The sequence below is a fragment of the Marmota flaviventris genome, chromosome 7 (assembly GCF_047511675.1).
Source record: "Marmota flaviventris isolate mMarFla1 chromosome 7, mMarFla1.hap1, whole genome shotgun sequence".
In the NCBI taxonomy this organism is placed as follows: Eukaryota; Metazoa; Chordata; class Mammalia; order Rodentia; family Sciuridae; genus Marmota; species Marmota flaviventris.
In genome coordinates, this window is record NC_092504.1 from 18370463 (window position 1) to 18396889 (window position 26427).

The window sequence follows — 26427 nt, forward strand, 5'->3', positions numbered from 1 at the left end:
GCCAATTTTAACCCCAGTGGCCTATCAGCTACATTTTCTCGACATTCATGTCTTGAAAATATGTGGACAATCATACAATCACTTTTTCAATTGATAAAATGACATAAAGGATTTATTATATTTCATCATCCATATTTAAGGGTTCTTTAAAGTAATTTCTCTGTGTAATGGAGTACTGACAAGTATGGAGACAGGTTGAACACTGTATTGACCAATCCAGTAGCCACTAGCCACAGGGGACTCCTGAGCCCTAGAAATGTGTCCAGTCAAAATAGAGATGTTCTATAAATGAAAACCATGCCTGCGGTTTCAAAGTCTTGCTATGAAAAACAGACTGCAAAATATCTCATTAATAATTAATAGATTGCATGTTGATAAAACAGTTTGGATATATTGTGTTAAATAAAAGATATTGTTAAAATTAAATTTATCTGTTCAAAATGGGGTTACTAGAAAATTTAAGGTTATATGCAAGATGTGCATAATATTCCTATTTGACAGTGAATTTAAATTACCAGGGATATCCTAGATGCAAATCAAATTAATGAATTACAGGCTTAAGGAATTTCAAAAATAAAGGAGTCATAGAGGTAGAGCAGAGCCACAGGAGGGCACAACTGCAGGGGGCGCCACTCCCATCATAGTCTAAGGAGTAATCTGGGAGCTTCACATGCTCAGCTTGCATGGTCCTGTATTAAATGCTATGCAATCCATCCTCCTTACAAAATCATTAGGAATCCCTTTTAGAACATCCCTGGGGCAATCCCATAAATCTTTCCAGCACCTTCTGCACCTTTTCAAAACATATACATAATAATGAGATGCAAATGTGTAAAATGAGGTTTATCCAGTATTCCAGAACTGGGAGGGTGGCAATAGAACCAATTGCATTGTAAAACTCTAATAGGAGGCAGGAGATGGCCAGAGCATCACCCAGGATGCAAAGTCCAGATACATACAAGGATGCAACGTTCTCAAGAAGACTCTTTAGGTCCTGGAGACTAGAGGCATTTTTCCGAGGGTAGCATTTACTTTAATTACCCTCTCTCTTCCAAGGGAGAAAAGCCTGTTGTTGCATCTATAATGTAGTCTTAGTTTTCGATGCCAAAAATGATTCAGTAAACACAGTTATGTTATGGTATACTATTTCTTATTCAGTACTCAAATTAATCTCAAGGCAGTGCTGGCATTAATTCAATTTGACGCCTGTACTTAGGATTTCACATAGGTGCCTTCATCTAATTCTTCTTCTCAACTAATAAAATCTTAATTCATGGTAATATATTTATTTCTAGTTCAGTTCATGTTAAGGAGTGCAGTACTTTACAGAAAACTAATTAATATCAATCATATATTATAACACTTTTAATGGTTCAGAGGAAAATCCTACACTAGAGGAAAGATTAGATGAACCAAGGGGTCTTAGCCTAGCCTATTTACTCTATTTTTAGAATTTGAGAAAAAGATACCAAGCATCTTTTCAGATATAAATTTAATTGAAAGTGTGCATCATAGGAAGGCTGGGAATTAAAAACCCTGGTACTGATCCCTAATAAGACATTGATTTGATGTGACCCAAGAATGTAATTTATACCCTCAGATTCTGTTTTCCACCTATTTTGTGTAATAACCATATAATTTGCAAGTTGGTAAAGATATTCAAATTCAGGTGCAAGCCTCGATTAAAATAATGAACAACTTCACTAATAGCAAGCCTTCTGCCTCTGCCGTTGTTGGTAACGATTCTATTTTTATGAAATGTTTGAGTAAAGTTGATGGCATCGTATTTCCTACAATTGTATAGTCAGTGGGAGAGTTGGAGTGTGAGCCCCTGACTGTGACACAAAACCTACTCCCTGGAGATGTGCAGCCAAGTGGCCCTCGTACTTCCTTAGGGAGCTACATTTAAAAGGCCTCATTCCCTCCCAGGCACCAAGAACTGGAAGAATGAGTTACACACCTCTGAAAAAATCTTTTTTTTAATATTTATTTTTTTTTTTAGGTGTAGATGGATACAACACAATGCTTTTATTTTTATGTGGTGCTGAGGATCGAACCCAGTGCCCCATGCATGCTAGGCGAGCACTCTACCACTGAGCCCACATCCCCAGCCCCTGAAAAAATCTTAAAACAAACAAACAAACAAACAAAGACAAATGACCACAATAGATCGTCTGAAATGCACAGTCATAATATCCAGTCTTTTCTAATTAGGCATTTCATTTACTTTACAACAATTTCTTCACTTTGGTACACTACCAGCTTAAGGAATAAACAAAAGCATACTACAGATTAATCTTTTTTTTAATTGTTTCTTTGATAATATAGAGATAAAACTCCAAATCTGATAAATATTTTTAAATATTTAAATATTTTAAAAATATTTATTTTATTCATCTATTTATATGCAGTGTTGAGAATCAAACCCAGTGCCTCACACATGCTAGGCAAATGCTCTACCACTGAGCCCCAGCCCCAGCCCCTGATAAATATATTTTTTTAAACTCTCACCCATAGAAATAAAGCAAAGCCCCAAATAACAACAGCTCAAAAGCTCTTAGGTACAAAGATAATTCCTCCTGATACTCACTTCCAAAATTGAATCCATAGACGATAACCCCAGGACGAGTGTCATTCATTTTACTGCAGTGCAAATACTTGAATCACTAGTTGGGGAAATGCTTGCAACGGGGGCTTACACTTGCTACTTTTTAATTCACAAGGGTACAGTGACGTACGAGGGCACCTCAGAGTCACTGCTCAATGAACTCCACGATAGGGCACAAATTTGAAACCTAATCTTAGCCAGATATGGACGTAAGAGCAAATATGTACAGTATCATGTGCTTCCCAACAGCCCTGAGTCTCGAGGGAGCTCTCTGACATCAGCAGTTGAGACAGGTGGTTCCCTTTCCAACTGTGGAAAATAAACCCTAGTGCAGAGGCACTAAGTAAATATAGCAGTACTGTAATTTTTCCTGGGTGCACTCTCCTTGTGGATTCTATCCTAGGATGGTACTTTATCCAACAAACCCGTTTGGGGCATACTTGCGTGCCAATAACCGGCTACACATTTGCCAACAGGTTGTTATTGGCATTAAAACTACTGGGAAAGGCTCTGCTTTGCTGTCCTAGTTGGAGGAACTACAGTTTTCCTCCTCTGGTTTATTCAGAATATGTAGTCAAGTGACTGCCCAGACCTCTGCTGGACTATGTCACCCTTTGTTCCCTGTTATTAATACAACTCAACAGAATGACAGACAAGAGTCAGACCATCTTAAAATCACATGCATAGGGCAGGTCAATACCAATCATATCCAGTTTGAGTCTGCCAGCTAAAATCAGCTGAGATGGACTGAGCCCTTTGTGGTCACAACTATTTGCTTTAGAATTTAAGAATGACTAGTAGAAGGGCACCCTGTAACGTGTGTATAAAATTACTTAATTCAGCTTCTATTTCCCTTTCGGAACATAGATACTTTTACACTCTGACAGCCACTGGCTCTTAAAGCATTCTCCTTTTTGTTGTATCGCCTTAGAAACACAAATCTTGTTCCCTGGCAGCAGCCTGCTAAGTGCTGTACCACAAGCCCAAACTAGTTCCCCCTCGCAGCTTTAATTCACAGTAAGTGGCATGAAAGGAGGTCAACCCTCCTCAAAAACACTCACAGTTCTTTTCGACTTCAGAATCTATTTCAGAAAGCCACATTCCCTGGTATGTAAAGAGGGGCTGCGGTTTTGAGACTCAGACCCTAACTATCGACAACTTTTTGGAATGGTCTACACAGGGGCAAAAGTAGGGAGATGATCTGAGTTTCAACTCCTGATCCTAGTTTTCCGTGAATTCAGAGAACTCGGAGACAAGGAAGGCGGCAACTTCTCCCCTATAACCTTTTCTTCTGGAAACTGCGATGGCATGCATACATGTTATGGCTTTTCTCTCCGGAGGTGTTCATTGAATGCTTAACTCAATAATGCCATCTTAATCCTGAACGTCTCCATGGTAACCTACGACTGTAATAAACAAGTCTAAAGAATGGAAAATGAAGCAAAGTCCTCCTGCTGCCCCCTAACCTCCAACTTGGAAAAAACCAGGTCCTCTCTGCTACATAGTCTGTAGGTCTTTCGGCAAGTGTGAAAGTAAGTGTCATAAAGAAATGACATCAGCTTTTGGTGCATGCATATTTTGCCAAGCAATATGCTAAGCAGTTAGGTGGATTGTCTTAATCCTTACCCTAATGGTAGGAGTAAGTGCTATTATTCTGCTGATTCTAGGGATGAGTTCACTGGACGTTAGAGAGACTAAGAAACTTTTCTAAAGACAGAAAACAGGTGTGTGGGAGACTGAGTTGTGAGGCCAATTCTGTCTGACTCCAAACATTTTGCTCTTACTGACTGGCTGTGCAGAAAAATGGCACATAACTTATATATCTAGGAATTTCACCACAAATCGAAAGGGAGCCACAGTTTCAAGTTCACAAGGGCAGTAAAAAAGCACAAATATCTAGCTAAAACCACTGAGGATATTTGAAAAATAGATTAAGAACACAGCCTACAAGTTTGATCAGACACCCTGCTCTGATCAAAGGAAGACCTTCTACAAGTGTCTATGAACTTGATCTGATGTGTCACTTAAGAGAATGCAACTCTCTTTGCAGTTCAACCTATAAAGTGAACTTGGGGTGTTTGATTCAGGACACTGAAGAGCAACCCCAAAGGAGAAAGGGCTCTGACTATAATACCGCCCTTCTCTTTAAATGAAATGAAAGACTCCTTTTGAAGTGGCAACTCCAAACAAGGTCCAGAGTTAACACATAATTAGAACACAAGGCAAACCATATTTTGAAGATGTTTTATATGCTACAAATGAGCATGCAGGCCAAGTCTATACCATGAAGCATATGTAATCTGTTTATCTAATCTGGAACAGATCTTGACAAATAGACCATAGTTTCACCTGTCAGCAGCAATATTAAAATCAACTTCTAATGGATATTTTATAAACTTTGCTTGGAAAAGTGGTCAACTATGACAAGGTCGCATAGTTTTGGGACATTCAAAACTCTTATGGTGCCAGTCTTTAGAGAGAGGCTAAACTATGTGGTTTTAAAAACTCCTCTGATTATAGAAATGTAAAAAAAGAAAAAAAAGATAGAAATTCATTGAACCTAAAGAAATGTGGGCTTTGGGGATTTCATGGCCCTGGTTTTACAGCAATTATAACTGAGGTCCAAAATACCTGCATCCTCTGGTAGACCTTTGGGCCAACAATGAAACAGTGTTCAGAATAAATGGCCCAGAACACAGAGTCAGAGTAGGCTGCCTCCCCTGATGTCTGCACACCTTCTGGAGCCTGGAAGACCAAAGGCAATCTGGGATGGTCTATGGCCATTTGAGGAAGTAGGCAAGTGAGTATTCATTCTCAGCTAACCACAGCCACTATCACTACCACACCTAAGACCAAAACCAAAACCACACTGACTTGTATAACTTAGTGAAAATGAAAAGTTGCACTCTTTTGGTTATGCAATATCAAGAGCATTAGGCCAAGTTCACATTCATCATCCTTTTCTGTTTATGCAAATTATGCTGCCAGGAACACACACTTCAAACAGAATGAGAGCTCAGGTGGACATGGAACACACTGGCTGAGCTGAGGTGTCCTCACCAAAGACAAACAAGCAGAGACAGGACCAGGAGTGTGAAGTCCACTCTGTCCACACTATGGCAATACCACAGATTGAGCTAATCAGCTTCTCTTGAGTCTCAGTGTCTTCCAGGTGGGAAATGAGAATAATATCTAGCCCACAAGCTTTTCATCAGAATCCAACAGGATTATGTAAAGGACACACATAGATAAGGAGACCTCCAGAGTGCCTGGAGGTGGTGCCCATTTCCTCCTTTAAGAGGCTTCAACTAGTTCTCTGTCCTCACAGCTTTCCTCTCTCTCCTTACTCAGGGATATTGATTATAAAATATGTGCAATAAGCTTCTATGCTTTTTATTCCTTGGAGTAGACTTGGGATTTATGAAGACACAAACACAGGGAAACGCTCATGCTTCCATTTGGGTGCCTTGCACATGGAGAGGAGAGGAGGCAATGCTGCCCAGAGCACAAGGTAAGCCTGCACAATAAATGCGTAAGAGAGAGGCCCTTCTAAAGTCCAATGCATGAAAGAAAAAAAAAAAAAAAAAAAAACTCAAAACCTTTGAAATGGAAATAAAATGAGATTGGATTCACAAGAACCAATGCTTAATCATTGCAAGTTTGGGCAAATAGCTGAGGAAAGATACTGTGCAAATTGTCACAAAACAAGCTCTTTTAAAAGAACTAGTAGCAATGCCTGTTTCCAATTTCCAACATCTCTTTAGGTTTTTACAGGAAAAAAAAAATCATCAAAGATTACATATAAAATATCAAAACTTAAAAAAAACCTCCCAAACCAGGTGAATTCCCCATGGGGGGAAAACAAAAAACAAACTGAAAGTTGGATTGATTATAAGCACTGAATGTCTGCATCATAAAATGACTCTATAAATGCCCAGAGTTATAAATAAGTAAAATAAGTTGGTGACATAGGAGAGAAGAGATATATTCATAAAATCCATGTGTTATTTTTCTAAATATTATCAATAACCACTGACACTTGAAAGAGGACCAGAGAACAGAAAAGAAAATATCATCCTGCTTGGAAAAATTAACCACAAGGAATCTGTCTCTTCAATTCATGTCTGCAGTTGATATTTATAGTCTTAGACAGTAACTTTAGACATGTCCAAGGGTGCACAATGGACTTCCTTCTCCCTGACATGAACTCTGCCTAGTATATGCTGAGTGTTTTTTATCTGAAGTGCTTGGGACCTGAAGTCTTTCAGATCCTTTTTTTTGTTTTGGATTTTGTTTTGGATTTTGAAATGCTTGCATATATGGAATGAGATATTTTGGGGATGGGACTCAATTCTAAACATCAAATTCTTTTATGCTTCACATAATGCCTTATACATTCTGAAGAGTAATGTCATACAATACTTTTATTGCACCTGTGTTTGGGCTGAAACTTATCAGCTGTGGAATTTTCCACTTGTGATATGATGGTAAGTTTCAAAAATTTGGCTTTCAAACTTGGAATGGGGATGTTCAATCTGTAGATATTAACTATTCAGACTATTTTCACTTTGTAAAGCTAGATAAAGATGACCCTAAAAAATTAAAATTAATCTAAAAATTCTTGAGTAAAGAAATTCCAGTAAGCCAGGTGTGGTGGTGTACACCTATAATCTCAGGGGCTCAGGAGGCTGAGACAGGAGAATTGCAAGTTCAAAGCCAGCCTCAGCAAGTTGACAAGACCCTGTCTATAAATAAAATATAAAAAGGTCTGGGGATGTCCTCAGTGGGTAAGTGACTCTGAGTTCAATCCTGGATACCAGAAAGAAAAAAAAAAAAAAACAGATTCCAATGAGGTTAAGACAGAGATAATTTCTTTATCTCTGTCATGCTATGACAAAGACACACTCCACAGACCTCTCACATATAGCCCATGTGTGAATTATATGTATCTGCAACTGTGTAGAACACAAGAGAAAAGGGGAAACCTCAGCAAGAATTTGGTATGCTCCAAAAGATGGCCCAGGAATATGCTAGGTGCTCAACTTGTATAAGGTTTTATGACCATCTTCTCCAAAAGCATTCACAGTCTTAGAGTCAGACACACAATCAATCAAAGATCCACATGCCAATACAACAATAGTGAGTGTGTTGGGGAAGGAAGGGTGGGGTTCAGTTAAGAGCTTGAAAATAGATCTAATTAACCTTATAAATATAGCCAGGCCCTACAAAGACTTTTATAGACCACTGCCCCATATATAATTCAAAATTAAAACTAGACTCATCACTAAATTATGAACACACAGAGATGCCCAATAAAGTTTTGATCTCTGTTATAATGGGTGTTTCAATGATTAGTTTAAAAGATCAAATAGCATAATGTTTCAAAGGAAGAGTTTTGATGCCCAACTAGGTGCCCTGCTTTGCTGGGGGCTTGGACTGATAGATAGTGTAGTATTGGGCAATCCCTATGGATACCAACATGAAAATACAGGAAAACAGCAAAGGTTTGCCATGATCTTAACCACCCATTCATGGACCTCCTAATACAAGTTCTGGGATCCCAAACAAAGGACTGCAAGGGCCGTTCTTGTCTGGAAAGTAGCATGTGTATTCCTCTGGCTATTGGTGGGCTACCAGGGATGGGGATTGCTGGGACCTTAGAGAGGTGTCAGACAGAGAGAGGAAAGATAAGGAGGCAGAGACAGCTTTTCCATTGACATGAGACACAACTAGGCCGTGACAATTCTTAACTTTTTGAATGCTTTGAGATACTTAATAACCCTGGACTTCTATAAAATAGAGATGACACCACTATCCTCATGAGTAGGTAAGGATCAGACACTTAGCTTGGTACCTGGTAGGAATTTGGTAAATGGTAATTCTCCTTAATGCTAAGGGATTGGAAAATAAAAAGTCCTTATGAGAAATGATGAATCACACAAGGGTTAGCTGCTAAGAGAAACACAAAAAGAAAAAGAAAAAGAAATATATGAATATGAAATGTAGTACGAGCTTAGACTTGACTCTCAACAAGGTGGGTGGTAGATACAGCTGCTAATGTGATCTTAACATGAAAGCTGGTCTTTAACCTATGAAATGCCAGTCACCAGAAGACCAGAGAAATAAGACTTAGAGTAGTTTAAAATGGAACCAGGATATTTTTTAAATATCTAAGTTATAATGTATATCAGGTACCACCTTCCCAAGTACTTCACAGATATTCTCTTAGGCAATGAGAACTATTGTTTCCCTCTTTTTTTCAATGGAAAGACTGAGATGCAGAGACTTAAGGAAATTGTTCAAGGTTACATATCCAATAAACAGAAAGGTTGGGCCTGAGCCTGGGCTGCCTGCTTCTGGGGTCATGCCCCTAACACACACTTGGCCTCCAACCAACAAATTGACTCTCCCTATTACCTGCCAAAGTTTTAGAATTTTACTGCTTAAAACTGGGAAGCATTTAAGCCACAGAGTTGGGTAAGACCTGGCTCCCAGTCTCATGGGACGCAGTCTAACAGAGAGAATGGGAGCTTTGGGAATGGAAGAAGTAAGGAATCTATAGAACATAGTGAACACGGAAAGCAGAACCCAGCGTGGCTGCAACAGAGTGAGGCATTATCAGGACAGTCTGTCCCATGTCCCCACTTTAAAACCAACCTGTGTGTTGGGAACACTCAGTAAAATAACCCGTTTTATCTTTGTATTATTAAGATCATGATATTTTCCATTGTTGTTATTTATATGTATAAACAAAATATCCATGAGGCATTTGTGATCTTGTAGGGTCAGAGCTGTGGGCATGAATAATTGTAATATAATTTCCCATGTTTTCTGATTACTTGAGGTCTTAGATGAGACATGACACGCAGTCTTGACTTAATCTCACTGCTAGCTTCTAATAGTCATCTGATGATCCTCCTAATGGGCCACATGTCTGAAAGTATTTGCTATTGATTTTTGATATAGACAATTATGAATTTATCTAAGAAACACATGTTTATCTACAACTAGTCAATAAAGTTCCAATAGGACATAAAATTAGGGGTCCATCAAGGATCAGAGAAATTATGATAAGTGAATATGAATTTTATCAACAAATATATATAAAATGCATAGAGTAGCTCTTTAAAAGCACCCATTTATTATTGTGGTAAGAATCATCAACATGAGATCTACCTTAAACTTTCATGTGGAGGATACAATTATGATACTTACAGCAACAAAGTCATACTGCATTTACCTCACATGACTGAAACCAAAAAGCATCTATTCTTAAAAAAGTGTGATTCTGGAGTCTCTTTGGGAACTGCATGTTCCCAAACATAACAAATTACAAACTGAATAATCACAGAAGAGACAGGTTGACCCACAAAGAGTTCATTAGGATTAGTTTGAAAAAAATACTTAATCAATGAAACTGATTTTTAAGTTAAAAATGTATTAGGAAATATTAAGAGAAAGAGAAAGGCAGAGAGTGTTCCCCTAAGGAGATCACATGTTCAAGAGCAGATCCTCAGTTGGGTTTTTCAGGCCAAGGCAAGAGGCATTGTGGGAGAGCAGCTCCTCATACCCTGGCCTGACTCTGACCTCAGCTCACAGCCCGAGGCCTGAGGAAAGCTGGGAGGCTCCCTGCATCTCAGTTTCCTTAACTATAAAGCAGAGCTCACCAGTGCTTACCTCTATGAGGAACATAAGAGATAAGACCCCTGAAGGTTAATTTTTATGTTTCAATTTAGCTAGGCAATGAAGTCAAAGTATTTGGTCAAACACTAGTTTAGATGTTGCCATAAAGGTACTTTGTAGAAGGGACAAATATTTATAACCAGTTGTGAGTATACCACAGCAGATCAGTCGGAGGACTTAAGAGCAGAAACTGAAGTTTCTTTGAGAAGAAAATCTTTGTGAGAGTAAATCCTCTACTTTCTGGCCTGTGTGGCTGTCCTGTGCATTTTGACCTTATGACTACAGTATCAACTCTTCAAGAATTTCTAGCTGGATGACCTGCCCTACAAATTGGATCCCTGACAGCCTCAACAATCATGGTAATGCCTTAAATCTCTCTCTGTTCCCACCCACCACCCAACATAGTCAGTGAGCATATGAAATAAAGTAGAATGAAGGCCCTTTATCACCAGTTGGTTAACTAGAGAAATGTGTAAAAGCTCAGGATTGTTATTTATAATGTGATTATTTTTCAAAAACAAATCCAGAACCTTCTGAGCAGAAGAAATGTGAATGGGTTAACATGAGACTTAAAGAAGATATTTAGAACACAAGCCACATGAGGACAAGGCCATTGTCTTGTTGCTAGGTCGTAAAATGGTAATGAACAACTCAGTAAACACACATGGAATGAAGGGAGGAAGGCTAGAGTTCTATAGCTCTATAGGTTGAGCATCTTTTCCCTATTAACTGATTTGAACCCAAATTATTTTACTTTTGAGCTAATAACGGAGGAGGGCAGAGGAGGTAGGTATTCATCCATCCATCTCCACAGCCATCCGGTTCCAATGAGCATGAATGCCTTCCACATTCCCCAGGCTAGACCGGCCTCAGTACTGTGAAGAGGACACAAAATTCTTACCTTTGGAGCACTCACATGTTGGAGGTGAGCACATAAATAAGCAAGTATAACTACCTCATTACTAGATCCTGGAGTGAAGCCACACGGGAGGTACCTGGAGAGCCCAGAGAACACACACACCCCTCACCTCTTTTAGAAGGGATTCATTCATTTATATAGGTATTAATTTATTAAATAAATCTTCATTATGTCAACTCAGTACCAAGCATTATGCCGTACCCTGGAAATACTAAAAAAAAAAAAAAATCCCAGATAGTAATAATGACTCAATTGCATTGATGATTGATGGTTATTGATGTTTCAAATATTTTTCTAGGTCCTTTACATTTACTTACTGATTCTCTTCATGCACCAAGGAATCTGGTATGTATTTCTCACACCCTTTCCTATAAGCAATCATATAGGCATAAATTTGTGTGTTTATTTTCCAAGTTCATTGGTTGCCCATTAACCAAAAGGCATACTGTTAGGTACCAATTTAAGGAACACATAATATGTGTCCTTAAGTCCAATGGAAGAGACAGAGCCACAAACACAACTGCAGATCTCCTGACTTGCCCCACACTGGAGAATATCATTTTGAACACAACTAGTTAGATGTGTCAAGAGTGTTTTGTCTCATTATTATCAGGCAAACAACCAAAAAGAAGTACTGTTAAGATGGGTGACAGATGTCTTCAAAATTTTATTTAAAAACAAGACTCTGTTTTTGTGACTAGCCACATTAATTGCAGGTCAGTGTGGCCTAAGCCTATCACAGTTACCTGGGACACGAGGCAACATCATGGCTTTGAGTGACCTTCCAGCCATTGACAGTAACATAAAGCACTGCTTCTCAAGCACTCAATACCGAAAGTATAGACACAGCAACAGAAGATGTGGGTATTAATATCCTGCATTATTGATAAATAGTATGTATCTGTCATCAGTTAACAGCAACTATATACTGCAGCAATTTCTAAATGAAGCCTTATAAATAACTGTAGTTTTAATTACCCCCAGAAAACTACAACATCTATCAACACTCATGACTCCTGGTAAGAATCATGGAGGTTCTAGAAAGTTCCACAGTTACTCAAAAAGTGAGTGGCAATTAAAGAGTAAAGTTTTTTTGTTGTTGTTGTTTTTTTTTAATCTTAAGGGGAAAATTCCATCTCTATTCAACACACAAATCTAGATCTTCTCAGGGATGGAAATCATGAAAGAGCACGCACCAGCTAATGCGTGCACACACTCTTCATGTTGGAAAGAAAGCAATAAAGAAAGAGGAAGAGTCCCCAGTCAAATCAGAGATGAGATTATGCAATAGCCAATATGGGTATAAAGGAAGAGGGACTCCTTTGGGATAGAGGAAAATGGGTTGTCTCGTTTCTTTTGTACTTAGGACTGACTCCATTCCTCTTTTTAATGTTTAAAATTGGTATCCTATCTATCTTACAAAAATGGGATTTGGGATTACATACAAAGTTAGACACATGAAACAAGACAATAAAAATGAAAACTAGATCAAATCAGTTTAAAGGGAGCAAGGAAATAAATGCTGCCATATACCTGGAGTGCACTATATTTTTATAACTAAGTTCTACATTTAGCTGTGAGTTTCCTGGCAGTTTGAACAAAAATTAAAATGCACTGGGTTTAATAAATATTCGTAATCCAACAAAAGGAAACAGGACTTCCCCATCCTCCTTTCTTCAACTCTAACCAATTTCCACTCCTTCCCAGACATAAGGATTCTTGTTTCTTCCTCTAGAGCATTTATCAATATTCTAAATTCTAGCTTTTTTATTTATTTTCTCTTAATGCTACTGGACTGTAAAGTTCATGAGGACAGGAGTTGGTTTTTTTGATTCGTTTTGTTTTGTTTTTCATTGTTTTATCACAAATTCCTAGAACAATGACTGGAATGTGGTAGAAAACAGAGCGGGGTGGATTTTATTCCCACTTCTGAATTTTGGGAGAAATTTATCATCAGATCTCTGACGGTTTGGATATGAGATGTCCCCCGCAAAAAACTCATGTGTTAATTCAGGAATGTTCAGAGGTGAAATGAATAGATTATAAGAGCTATAACTCAATCAGTGGATTAATCCATTTGATGGATAATTGGAAAAGACCACTGTGCTAGATATTAACAATAGGTGGATGGAGGAAGGAGATCACTGGGAGTATACCTTTGGGGATTATATTTTGTGCCTGTCTCTTCCTTCCACTCCCTCTCTCTCTGCTTCCTGAGCCACCAGCCCAGCAGTTTCCCTCTACCATGCCCCTCCACCATGATGTTCTGCTTCACCAGGAGCCCAGACCTGTGGAGTTGGTCAACCATGGACTGAACCTCTTAAATCATGAGGCTAGAATAACTTTCCTTCCCCTGAGTTGCTCTTGTCAGGAATTTTGGTCATAGCAATGCAAAACTGAAAACACAAAGTCCTATAACTAAATTACTCCTGTACTCCCGGCTATGGGGCAACACTGAGGTGGGTTGGTAGGAGCCTGACATTCATGATCAGCTTCAAATGAAAGGCATACGCAAACATGTAGTCACAAGGACACAGAATTTGGAGCCAGAAGATCAAGCTTCAGTTACCTGGGCCACCAGGTCTTCTATCAGGCAACAAGGCATAATGAGAGATTCTGGATTCAAGGGACCTGGCTATAAATCCTGGCCCTGATACTTCAAAGCTTGAAAGCTGTGTGACCTTTGACAATTTACTTAGCTTCTCCATGCCTCAGTTTCTTCATCTGTAGAATAGGGATAATGAGAGTACCTACATCTCAAAGGATTTCTGTGAAAATTCAGTAAGTATATATACATATATGATACACACACATATATGTACACCTATGTATGTGTAGGGATAAGTACAACATGTACAACAACTGGATCATTGCCTGGCACACGGGAAAACTAGTGTTAGCAGTAAACTGAACTCCTGTTCTTCATTTGTAAAATGTGGATAGTAATTACCCATTGAGGTGGTTGTAAGGATTCAGTGACCTTAATAAGTGACAATGTGCCTAAGTTTTTCAAAGGGTGACTTTGTTGTTGTTGTATATTTACATGGAAGTAGAACTCATTCATCCTAAGCTTTTTAGAAAATGCAAAAATCCCCTGTATCTCAACAAATAGTGAGAACATTATTAGAATTTTCTTGCATAAATTTCCACATTTCTTTCTACGCCATAATCACAGATATGTGTTTATGAAAACACAAATTTTCACCCAGATTGGACACATGATATAGTGCTCTGAAAACTGCATTTTAAAACTCTTCTCATGGCGCTCTATCAGCAACTAAAGATCCATGTCATTCTATGTAACAGCTGCCTAGCATCTCATGATATGAAAGTACCTTGATTTATTTGGCCAATACCCCATTCACACACATTAGGTCATTTCCAATTTGTGAAAGTGCTCTGTAAACTATAAAGAAATATACAAATGCTAGTTATCATCACCATCATCTTAAAGACAAATATCTAGACATTCTTATTAAAGTCTTGAAAGGCCTTTGTCCACCATCTCTTTAGCCCCCTAGAAATGCTGCTTCCATCTAGTCATGTCCATGCCATCATGGACAAAGCATGACATTTAGGAATTCCACATCTGAACACACACACAAAAATGTGAACTAGTGAGTCGAAACTAGGGGAAGGTGTTGAGGAATATTCCAGAGAGTCTATTTCTCAGCACAAAGACGGTTCTCCCTGGCTCCCCTTTGCTACAGACTGACATCACTCACTGTGGCTGCCCTTTTCCCTAGAATCTATGCGTGACCTCAGAATTTTTGACAATGAGCTCCAAGTAGTCATTATGAAGCAATTGGAACAGGCAGAAGAGATAAAATGTATTTGCTAACCCCAGGTTGAGGATATAAAGAATAAAAAGGAAGATGTCTATAAGTACTAGCTGAGTAACTCCCACGGAAGGGATTCGTCCTGTACGTAAGTGGCAGATTCGGTGGCTATATCCATTCACACCGCTGTCCCCACTATATGCTGAGCTCCTTGAGATCAGGAAGCACATCCTATCCTCTCTGCATCCCTGCCTTTGCCTAGTAGAATACTACATAAGAACAGGTACTTGAGACGTGTTGTTCTCCTGTGGGTGAGCGGTTGGAATAAAGACCGGAACCCCTGATCTCACGTATTTTACAATCTCATTAATTCATAACCAGAATTAAAATAAAATGGCAACATATTCTCTGAAAATAAAATCTGCTGTATTATTTATGGAAGGATTTTGGTAGGATATCCAAATGCATGAAAACAAGTAAATTAGAATTGCTACTCTTTTTTTTAAACAATAAATTTTCCCTATTAATTAATGTTGTGACTTAAGAGCAAATGTGCATGGTAGGAAATGGAGGGTCCTGCTGACACCAATTTTACTGAAGAAGGTAGTTTATATGTTGAGATATATTGCAGATATGCCACTTCCTGGCTGAGATCCCAGCATGAGCTGGATGGATTCACCTTATAAAACTCTGGCCTTTCACCTCTTTAAGGCTACAATTAACTCCTCCATGAGTTTCATTCATTCAACAAATATTTACTGCATGCCCCACGTGTACCAAACATGACAGGAGGTGCTAGATTTGGGGAGGTCCCGTAGGAAAAAATATATATATTTTAAATTTAAAACTGGTAATATGTAAACATTTCAGGCCTCTTCATGAAGGATCATCATGAAAAAATATTACCTAATTTTTATCTCCTAATATTAACATTTGAATTCATCACCCTGGCCAGGAAGATCTTTTTTATCCAAACATGGAGGTTAGCAAATAAGTTCCATTATCTCCTGAGTGTTTTGACTATTTGATACTAGCCACCAGAGATTGTTAATAAAGACTGAACTCTAGGAAAAGGACAGCCCTCAATGAGTGATGTCTGCCATGAAAAAATGAGTAGAGCAAGTGACTTTTGTGCCACGTTGTTATGGGTTGGACCTGGAAATGTCCACTAAGTCCCATGTATTCAGAAATGGGACATTTAGGAAGTGATTGGGTCATGGCCTCATTAGTGGATTAATCCACTGATGCCTGAATAGACTCCTGGGAGATAGTTGGGAGAAGTAAGTAAGTAGGGGTTGCCCCGCAAAGGTTATCTTCTCTTCAGCCCCTGTGTCTGTATGTCTGTCTGTCTCTGTCTTTTTCTGTCTGTCTCTCTCTCTCTCTTCCCCTGCTCAACCCCCCTCTTATGGCTGCAATGAGCAGAGCAGTTTTCCTCCCTGACACCCTTCCACCATGATGTTTCTGCCTTGGAGCCAGTTCACCATGGACTAAAACCTCTGAAACGTGAGTAAATCTTTTCCTTCTCTGAGTTGCTCTTCTCAGGTATTTTGGTCACAGCCACGAAAAGTTGACTAACACACAGCATTTGCCATTCCTGTCCTAATACTTCATGCCAACTGTGCTTCTCCATCCTCTCCTGGTCATGCTACATAACTCTGTTTTGCTCTCTCTTTGTGACTTGCTTTAGCAGCCATCTACTTTGTAAATCGTGACTCAACGTGGTTAATATCTGTGCTGCTCCTGACCACATTGCACCATCTGGCACTTGGTTACATATCAAGCCTCACCTTTCTCTAATTTCTCCATTTGAATATATCTTATTTTTCAAAAAAACCCATAAAGCAGGTTGAGGGCAGCAGTCTTATGTCTTCATCCATTCTAGCCTGTATAGCACCAAGAAGACAGTGAGTGATATCAAAAGTACTCAACAAACACGTTTTGTGTGACTGCATGGGGACTGTCAGTCTCAGGGCCCTGATAACCTGTCTGCACATACTAGTTGTACATCTGCCAAATGTATAACTTTGGATAAAAGCATGCAACTGTAGCCTACCTCAGTTTCCCCATCTCTAACCTAGAGAGGTAACAATACAAAGTCTCTAAGGTGCTAAATTGAACTACCATGCAATGAGTTTCTATATCTTAGAGGACATTATACTGCAGGGAGGATTTTGCAGTTTGCAATATCTCTTTTCATCTAATAAATCGAGTGTTTTCTTTCCTTTAAAAAGAAGTGAATTGTAAATCCCCTTGAGAGGCAGCTCAGCTTTTACTCACTCTCTATTCTAAGTTCCCAATAAATGAATGGTGATTGTCTCCTCTTGCTTCAGCCCTTAAAAAAAGTCCACCTTCTTACTAATAGAAAATAGGATTTGAGTGATAGCCCTTACACTAATTGGTCAGGAGCCCTAGATGAAATATTGTTATTGACAGAATGTTCTCCCTTTTTCACGCACTGATAAAGTAGCTTAGCAGAGCATGCACAGAGCAAATGGAGGACAGAGAAAAAGCACTTGAAACTTGGATCAGATCGGAAGAACCAAGTCAGCACAGTAAGGTTCTTGTTAATAAAAGATCCTGCTAAGAGGATACAACAGAAGCTAGCATATTCAAGAAGACAATGGGAACATGGGAACAGGCATCGCCAGTGGTGGGTGAGAGGCTAAGAAAAGAGCAAAGACTCAAAAGCTCCGACGTGCTCTATTTGACCCTTGAGGTCCACATAGGATCAAATGTAAATGAAATCACTTTAGAGACTGTAATTTTTAACTCAGCAAGAAGAGTGGTATGCATAAAGAAATCCCATCACAATCTGTCAAAAACTATCTATTGATTTGAAAAGATAAAACATAAAATGTTCAAAGGAGCATCATAAATATAATGGTATGGGCTAAGATCAAGTGCAGAGAAGCTTCTACCAGTGGGACTGTATTCTGCTGTGGCAGGTGATGAACTACCTCAGCGAGCTACCAGGCCTTTTCCTGGAGAGCAGCCTCTGGCTACTATGACTTGATCTAAGTCCTTTTGAAAAGACAAAAATGGAACCAAGGTTAATGTCTATATCAGTCCTCAGGATGGTAGTTATACTCTGGTCAACATTTCGCTTTGCCATCCGTTGCCACTAAACTAGGGGATGCGGCAGCTGGGAAACAGTGTGGGAGGAGATGGAGCACAGGAGGGGCCACAAAGCCTTCTGCCCCTGGGTGATTTGATTGAGGCATGATCCTTGGACAAGTCAAAACTTATTTCCCCCTGAAACCCTAAATTTATAAACAAAACTGAAATTACTCATCTTGTCTTTTTTTCTGTTCACCCCAAATTTCCTCCACTCCTGTCCCTAATCCCAAACCTCCCCCCACCTCAGGAAAGGGCAAACTGGGGAGAGTGTTGATGGGATTCTTTATTGTGGGCTCCTCCTCTCCCGTGGTGCTATCACCCAGCCTCTGGAGACCTTCCTGCTGGAAACCAGACTCCAGTTTGGAAGGAGCAGAGAGGTTCCTCCCATCCTTCAAACCAGTTGCAGCCACCAGGAACCTGCCCCAGCCAGGGCTCCAGCTCTGCTGACATACCAGTCACAGGACCCAGCCCGGGCTGGCCAGCTGGGTACAGCAAGGAGCCAGCTCCGAGGAAAACCCAGAAGACCAGGGGTTCTTGGATTAAAAGGACAATTGAGTCTCCCCCACCACCCATCCCCTCCCACCACCTTTCTCAAAAGGAAAGGAGTGGGTTCTGCCACTCTGGGCACCATGCAAAGTTACCAATTCCTTTCTCCCACACTCGCTCCATTCTTCTGAGGAATGAGGCTGACTTTGATTCTTCAGATTACATCCACAATTAAACTCTTCAAGACTTTGTACCCTGGGAAAATAGTAAACAACCCAACTCTTGTCCTCAGATAACCAAGTGTGTGTGGCCAGGGGGGAGGGGAAGTGGAAGGCACTGAATTGAATGAGAAGGAATTCTTCAGCTCCCCCAGAAGGTCTCTGAAGAGAGAAATGCAAGGGGGTGAAGCACCTTGTAATTTAAAACTGTTTCTTCCGGGCCTTTCCAGTGCTCAGCCTGAGCCAGGCGTGGGATTTGATTTGGCTGCCCTGACGTGAAAAATGTGCTACACAGCAGACACCAGGGTGCCAGGCAGCTGGTCATGTAAAGCCCCCAGGCACACTGAACACCATTTTGTTTGACATTTCAGAAGGGTCTGAAAACCCACTCTCCCATCCTGCCCAGGCAGGTGGGAAGGAAGGGGTTAACAAGATAAGCACAACTTGGTGTGGGGCTCTTCTGGAATTTATTGGAAAAGGCAGAGGGAGCCTACTGAAAGCAAGTTTGTTCTTACTGGTGCATATTTCCGTGATTTAGTTGCTGGGGAAGGGGGAATTATTTGGACTCAGCTTTCAAAAGGAAGTGCAATCCCCAAAAGGGAAAATAAGAACAATCCTATGGCTTAAAGGTAAATATGGCATTTACCTAAATAGAATGTCTCTGCTGCCCCCAAATTATAGTGCAGTGCTAAAAATGCTAGGGGGCATAGTGACAGGGAAGAATGTCATTCATTCATCACACAAGTATTTATTGAATATGCACTAAGTTCATGATGTTCCTCCCCTGCCAGAAGGTGGGCAGAGAAAGATACCTCCGTAATCAGAGATGGATTTTGACCTTATGGAATTTGCAGTCTGATAGGGGAACTTGTAAGCAAACAGCCAAGATCCCTCGGTGTGAGGAAGAAACGTCGGGCATGGTAGAAACAGGCCTTCAGTGGCCTCTGGTGTCCGGCACTCCAAGAGAATTGATTCCCATCAGAGGAAAATATATCGCTTAGCTTCGATATCCACCAGAAGACAGGGAGCCCTCCACATCCCGTCACATCCAGAAGAAAACATCTCAGACAACTTCACCTTCTCACCAAAATATGCAGGCGCACATGCACGCGTGGTCTGAATCTCTATAGCCATGAGGGGTTTCTCCTGTCTCTCTCCCCGAGTAACAGGAGTGAAGTGCATCTGTTCATAAAGTGGCTTTTAATTTTTTTTTTAAACTCTGCCATTCTTAAGAGGATTAGTTTTTATTAGTTCAGTTAATTCACTTTCCTTTGATTTTTTTTTTTATAATGATTTAAAAGCAGGAGTTGACTTTGGTGGCCCACAGTAAGTTTCTGATGCTCTAGGTTTGAGGTGAGGGTTTTCAGCCTCCACGGAGCCTTGTGGGTATTTGTTTGGTATACTCCTGACAGATACAATGGAATGCTTCAATGAAAACATGCCGGACTCATTTTCCATCTATGAATGAACAGAAGGCATCCCGTCGTGGCTAAGGAGGGACAAATATTCCACCCCACTGGGGCCTGCTGCCCGGCCTGGGCTGCACCATTATTGTTCCCACTCCGGCTTCCACATGCAATTTACTAAAGTTTGTGCTCTCTCATGGCAGGGTGATTTATCACTGACACCTCTTTGCCACTTCAACTGGGGGCCATTGCAATGGGGCAAGGTTCAAGGAAGTTGGCCAAAACCGAAGCAGACATTTTATCAGCTAACTATTGCGTTTTCTAGTTCTTGACTTTTTCCCAGGAGCTTTAGTTTTTCATTTTGTTGGCTGCTTTTAACTCCTCTGGTGCTGTTCAATCCCGGATTATTTTTTCTGAAAACAATAAAGTATCTAGTACACTGAGTTTGTTTGTTTGCTTGGCTTGGCTTCATTTCTTTTGGTAAATGGATATCAAGGCTCCTTGGCTCTACCCAGTGAGACTCACCCTGGTTTCGAGTATTAGAGAACTATTACTGAGACACTGGTCAGGTGGGCAGACCGAGGTATGGAACTGTGTCTAGCGCCTTCCATTATTTACTGTTGCAGAGGTGACTGAGAAACATGGCGGCCTGCTTGGCTCACCCATTTGAAAATGATCCCACCTCATTATCCACGCCATTCCTGACTTCTTCACCTGCCTGATCGCCCATTGATTTATTCACTTATTCACACATTCAACAAATGAGTGCCCAATATGAGAAGAGTCGCTGGGCAGTGATTAGCAAGTAGTAGAAGCAAAAAGTGAATAAATACCTATTCTCCTCTCAAGGAATTTGTGACAATGTGTGGAAAATAGTCAACAAATATTTTTGATACCCCCCCCCAAAAAAAAAAGAATGAAAATGACTGCTAGAAAAGGCAGTCCATTCAAAGCTGTCAGAGTAAGGAGGAAGGAAAGAAAGAAGGTGTGGCTAAAAGGAAGGGTCTGCGTGTATTTAGAAATGGATTCCCTAAATGCTCCAATTGTATTGAGGTGAAATTTTAATTTGACCTTCTGAGATGACACAGGATAACAGCACATTCTGTCCCTTAGATAAAGTATTTCCCCAAAAGTCCACTTTCAGAATGACTTGCCAACCTCCTATCCCTTACTCTACTCCCACCTTCAACACGGTCTTCGTATTTTCATTTTTTTACTCATGCTGAAACGGCTTTATTTACTTTAAAAGGATCACAACACAGAGTGCACGGAGAACTCATGAGCTTCTTCCCCAGGGCTGGCCACACTCCCATTCTGCACTAAGAGGAGATGCCCTTTCTGAGTCCAGCACGCCAGGGCAATCCCATTGCAATGCTGGCTCAGTCCTGGCCCCTCCTGGGCACAGGTAGAAATGATACCAAAGCACTCTGGATCACCCACAGTGCAACTAGGAGGAAGATGATCCACCACAGAAGAGGAAAGGACCATCCCATTCATTTTATAATACTGCAAACAGGTTGGAGTCCAAGTGGGGCCCGCTTAAGCTGCTTGCCCTCCCTCTTGATGTTGGCACATGCTTCACTCTACCCTTTCTTGAGATGCCTTAAGCCTTTTTTTAAGGATTTCCAGCTGTGTTTGGAGAAAGGGATACACAACAGCCACAAAAGATGTCCAAGACAAAAAGTAAAGAAATAATTTTTCATTTCTTATCTTTTCTTAGAAAGACCCCCAAGTCAGAAGCCTTTGGGACAGAGTCTACTCACACACATAAACTCCCGTGCAGCCCCAGGGCTGGGCAGGACCAGTCGCTCAAGACATTCCTACCCTCCTTCACTTCAAAGTGTCCACAGGACGGAGCTGCTGGTCATGGGCCACCAGTTGTATGCAGTTTTCATTGACAACCCTCCTGATCAGTCATGCTTTGCACACCAAACAGGAGGCGGGTGGTCTGTCCCCCTTTGCTGTCTTGCATGAAGGGTGACATGGTCCTGGTTCATATCATCAGAACGGGTCTATCTCAAGTTCAACACATTATCCTTTGAAGAGTGGAAAGACTCAGACAATGAAAGAGCCTGGAAGACAAACCTTCAAGTGTCCTCAGAAGAAATGTATGAGCACGATTGTCACAGACCTGGAGACTAAGCGTGGGCCTGAAAGCATTTTGTTTTTAATTAACTTTTGTAAAAATCCTCTCAATCTGAGTGATCTTTTACTGACCCTTTGTCAACGGGGGGAAACAATTATTTTGGTCATTGAAAGAGCCATTTTTACCAATGAACTGTCATTATCAATCAATCTAGGGTTTCCTGCACTAAATACAAAAATGAATAGGAGAATAAATCTGTAAAGGAATAAATTATCCACACACCAATCCCCGCAGGCCATGTGTTTATAAGTCAACAGCTTAAAATGAAAACATCTGATGAAGGTAATACACCTGTTAAAGGAGCATAAAATCCCAAACCCAATGGTAAAATATAAAGATTATAAAGCCTCTTAAAGGAGCCATCAAAACAAACTAGTAAATGAATACATCTGCTCCGCGCTAGACTCCAGTTTATAAGTGCCACTCAAAATAAAAGAGATTTAGGACAAACATTTCGTAAAAGGATGCAAAAAGCCATGAAGAGAACATATTTGGAGGATGAGAGAAAAAACAGAATGGATTCAGTTAAAAATGAGAATTGACCTAAACCCAGTCACGTCCTCCAACGAAAGGTTTTATAAATCTGGTTTTCGCTGGATGGGGTGAGATGGGAGGAGATACAGCAGGACCAATTTTCATGTCCCACTTTACGGTTTGTTTTTAGTTTACAGGAAAAAAAAAAGTGGATTCAGTTTAATGCTAAATGGTTACCTGCATTGAAAACTAATAACCATAAAAAAGGAAAGAAAGAATGAATGAATGAAAAATACCTTAAAAATGAAAGAAAAAAAAAGAAAAAAGAAACCTTCAGTCAAGGTAGTTCCTCCCAAAAGTCAACCCTATAACGTTACCTAGGAAATGGGATGAGAAAATGATGTTAATTGTACATGGTGGCATGGCTACCTGCCCTCTGGATTTGTTCTTCATCATGCTGTATTTTTCTGGTTTCTCAGCTTTTCTAAATGCTGTTTGTCAGTGTCCCAGCCCTTAGATGTAGGTGTACCCTGTGACTCTGCTCTCGGCCCACCCTGCTTGTCCTTCTTGATCTTCCTTGGCCAATCCCATGCCTCTCAAGGTTTTAACTGCCATCGCTACACTGACGGTTCCACATTTATGTCTCCAACCCAGACCATCCTGTGCGGCCTGAAAGCCAGAGGACTGAGGACCACTGCTGCTCAGCAGGTCCAGGGAAACTCAAAACATATCTCAGTGGGCCTCACCTTCCTCCCCAACTCCAGCTGCTTTTCTGCCTGTTCTCTCTGTCCTTTGGAAAGTGGTAACACAATGTACCCAAACCACGAATGCCACCTCCACTCCCCAAGTTGGTCCCCTTCTTCCCATCCCATTATAGATTCTTTAGTTCAGGCTCTCCTCAACTCATGTCATTGGTATCTCTAAAACACTGCTGGCCATACATCACCCAGGCACCGGTCATTTATGGGCCTCCACATGGACCTTGAGGAGCTCTTGAACATGGTGGGGCCTCCTCTGCTTTGGCCTTGCCTATAGCTCCAGCCTGATCTCATATCACTGCCTGCTTCCAATTTCCAAAAGAGTGTTCCACATCTAGATCCCTTTGTCAGGCTCTTGCTCAAGGTCTGTCCAAAATCCCTCCCGAGGCCCTCTCCTTATCTACTACTCTTCTTCCTTTAAGAATCAGCTCAGATGGCGATCTCCCAGGAAGTCCCATTAACCTCTGAAGACTAAGTTAGATGCTTCTGCTCAGACCCTTCAAGTGCCTGATGTTCTTGTCCACCACTGCACCCGGTGCATGATAGTCAGTGGTTTAGTCATCTCTTTCCCCCATGAACACTTAGCGGATTGACAACAGGGGCTCTCGTATTCATCTCCACATCCTCCAAACACCTAACACTGAACAACTACCCAGTGTGTGATCTCACCCACAGAAACACACACATGGGTATACTTATACATGGATGTTTTAAGGATTTATGCTATTATGCCAGTGAAACAAGAATTTCATGTGTGGTCATGCACAAGAAAAGTTTTCTTGTTTTTGTTTGGTTTGGTTTTGTAGTTGGGGAAGGGGGGTGATTGCATAGATTTCACCTTATCTTTCCTTCTTTTTTTTTTAATTTTACCATATCTCCTTTTCTTAAAACCAATCATCTTTGATTTTGAGTTCACCCAACTTTCTAACTATAATAAATAAACAACCCTTCCTGGGCACCTGCTATGTTGAAATACTGTTCTCAGTGCTTTCTACGTCTGAATTAATTTATCCTTGCATTAACCCCTGATAGGTTAGAATGAGAATAACCTACTCAAGACCACACAAATGAAGAGGAATATAATCTTTTATTATTATTATTACTTAGTTGTAGTTAGACACAATACCTTTATTTTATCTATTTATTTTCATATGGTGCTAAGGATCTTACCCAGGGCTTCACATGTGCTAGGCAAGGGCTCTCCTGCTGAGCCACAACCCCAGCCCAGGAGGGATGTAATGGTTCTTCAACTCCAATATACTAACCTCAACTGAAATCTAACATCCATAGACCGAGTTCTACATCATGGAACAAAACTGTACTATACCCCAAACATGCATAGGTACACTAATCATTATGGAAATGGACACCGGCCAATCAAAATGTGTCCTAGGAACTCTGCTATGGCCAGGATTACTCCTTTATTTCCAAGATATCAAGGAAGCCAAGGAATTCCAAGAACAGGAGCCACAGTGACAGGGGACTAGGCACTCAGACTGCCTGAGTAGCAGCTAGTTACAAAATGGCATCTCAATATTTTTACCACCAATAATGACATAATGGTTCATCTCAGATGAAAATCAACCCTGATCTGAGGCATCAGGATGCAGGGCCAGAGAGAAGCATCTAGACTGTTTTCAGGGTTTGCCGTTTGATTCCCCCAGGGGTCACTGTTCTTATATGCAGCTGCCATTGAGTAAAATTTCCTTAGAGGTAAAAACCTACAGCTTTTGGTGGAAGAATGAAGGAAACAAAATTAGTTTAGCCTTCTGGGCTCTTTTTCTCCAGGCCCTGGCAGAACATCTGGCACAAAATAAGCATTCAACATAAATAAATGAATAAGGAGCTCACCCAAACTGGATTAACTGTTAGGTCAACCAGGGAGATCCACAGAGCACCAGTTTATAAAGGATAACTAAAGCCTTGCTTTAGACAAATTGAGACAAGTGTGCTACACGTGCTAGAAAGTTGGTCAAGATATAAAAGGTGAAGCTCTTAAAGTTGTGCTCACATCACAGATGTTCCTAAATCCACCATCTAAGGATGTAGGTTAACCGTACCACAGGTCTTTGTATGGTTGAGCCACTTACGCAAGTTTGGGGACAAGGGTGAACTGCCTGGAACAATAGTGGGAGGCTGGAGCTGTTTCCTGGGGTCCTACTCACTCCTGCTGGGAGTGGTTCCAGTCCCTGAGCAGTGGCAGACTGTGAACCCTGCTGAACGTCTGTGACAGATGAAGTAGCAAGCATTTGATGTTGAAGAAGCAAGGTACACCTTGTGGGAGAGGGGTAGGGGACGGTTCGGGAATGGCTTTAGCTTCCATGGGAAATGACTGCATTCTCCTGGGAAAGTCAACATCTCAAGCCTATATTCAAATTTTGCTGCTTTTCTGATAGAGAACATTTGCCTACAGATAATAACAACAGCAGGAATAAAACTAGGACAACACCTGCCACCTTTTATTAAGTACCTTTTATTAAGGCTAAGCCTTTATAAGTCTCTTCTCATTAAATCTTTTTAACAATCCTATGAGGAAGGTATTATTATTATTCCATTTTAGAGCAGAGTGTTAAGAGGGCCTACGCTCATCAAAGGAAAGCTCAAGACGTGGCTGGTGTCTGACCTCTCCTATAGGTCTGCTGACCCACCCTTTGTCATTCCAGGGGAGCACATGAAACGTACTTGTGTCTTAGCACCTGGATGTTTGGCAATGATAACATCCGTATTTTCATCCCAATGCTCTGCTTTATTTACTTTCCTGTCTCCAGATCAGGTTCGAAATCCCTTTTCACTCAAATATAAAGCCCCTTTATGTAGAGGCCCATGGCTCAAG

The 26427-nt window shown here is 40.6% G+C and overlaps 1 protein-coding gene across 5 annotated transcripts in view; it reads right to left on the reverse strand.

Annotated features, from left to right (window-relative positions):
- Ppargc1a (PPARG coactivator 1 alpha) overlaps positions 1-26427 on the reverse strand; it is a 607642-nt gene that overhangs the window by 103974 nt on the left and 477241 nt on the right. The window contains exon 1 of one of the 5 annotated variants that reach the window (XM_071614191.1): positions 2591-2667. The exons of the other annotated variants lie outside the window; for them this stretch is intronic. Coding sequence (XP_071470292.1) covers positions 2591-2635 — 45 coding nt within the window. The 5' untranslated portion in view covers positions 2636-2667. Of the gene's footprint in view, positions 1-2590; positions 2668-26427 lie in introns of those variants that run through there. 5 annotated transcript variants of the gene reach the window in all.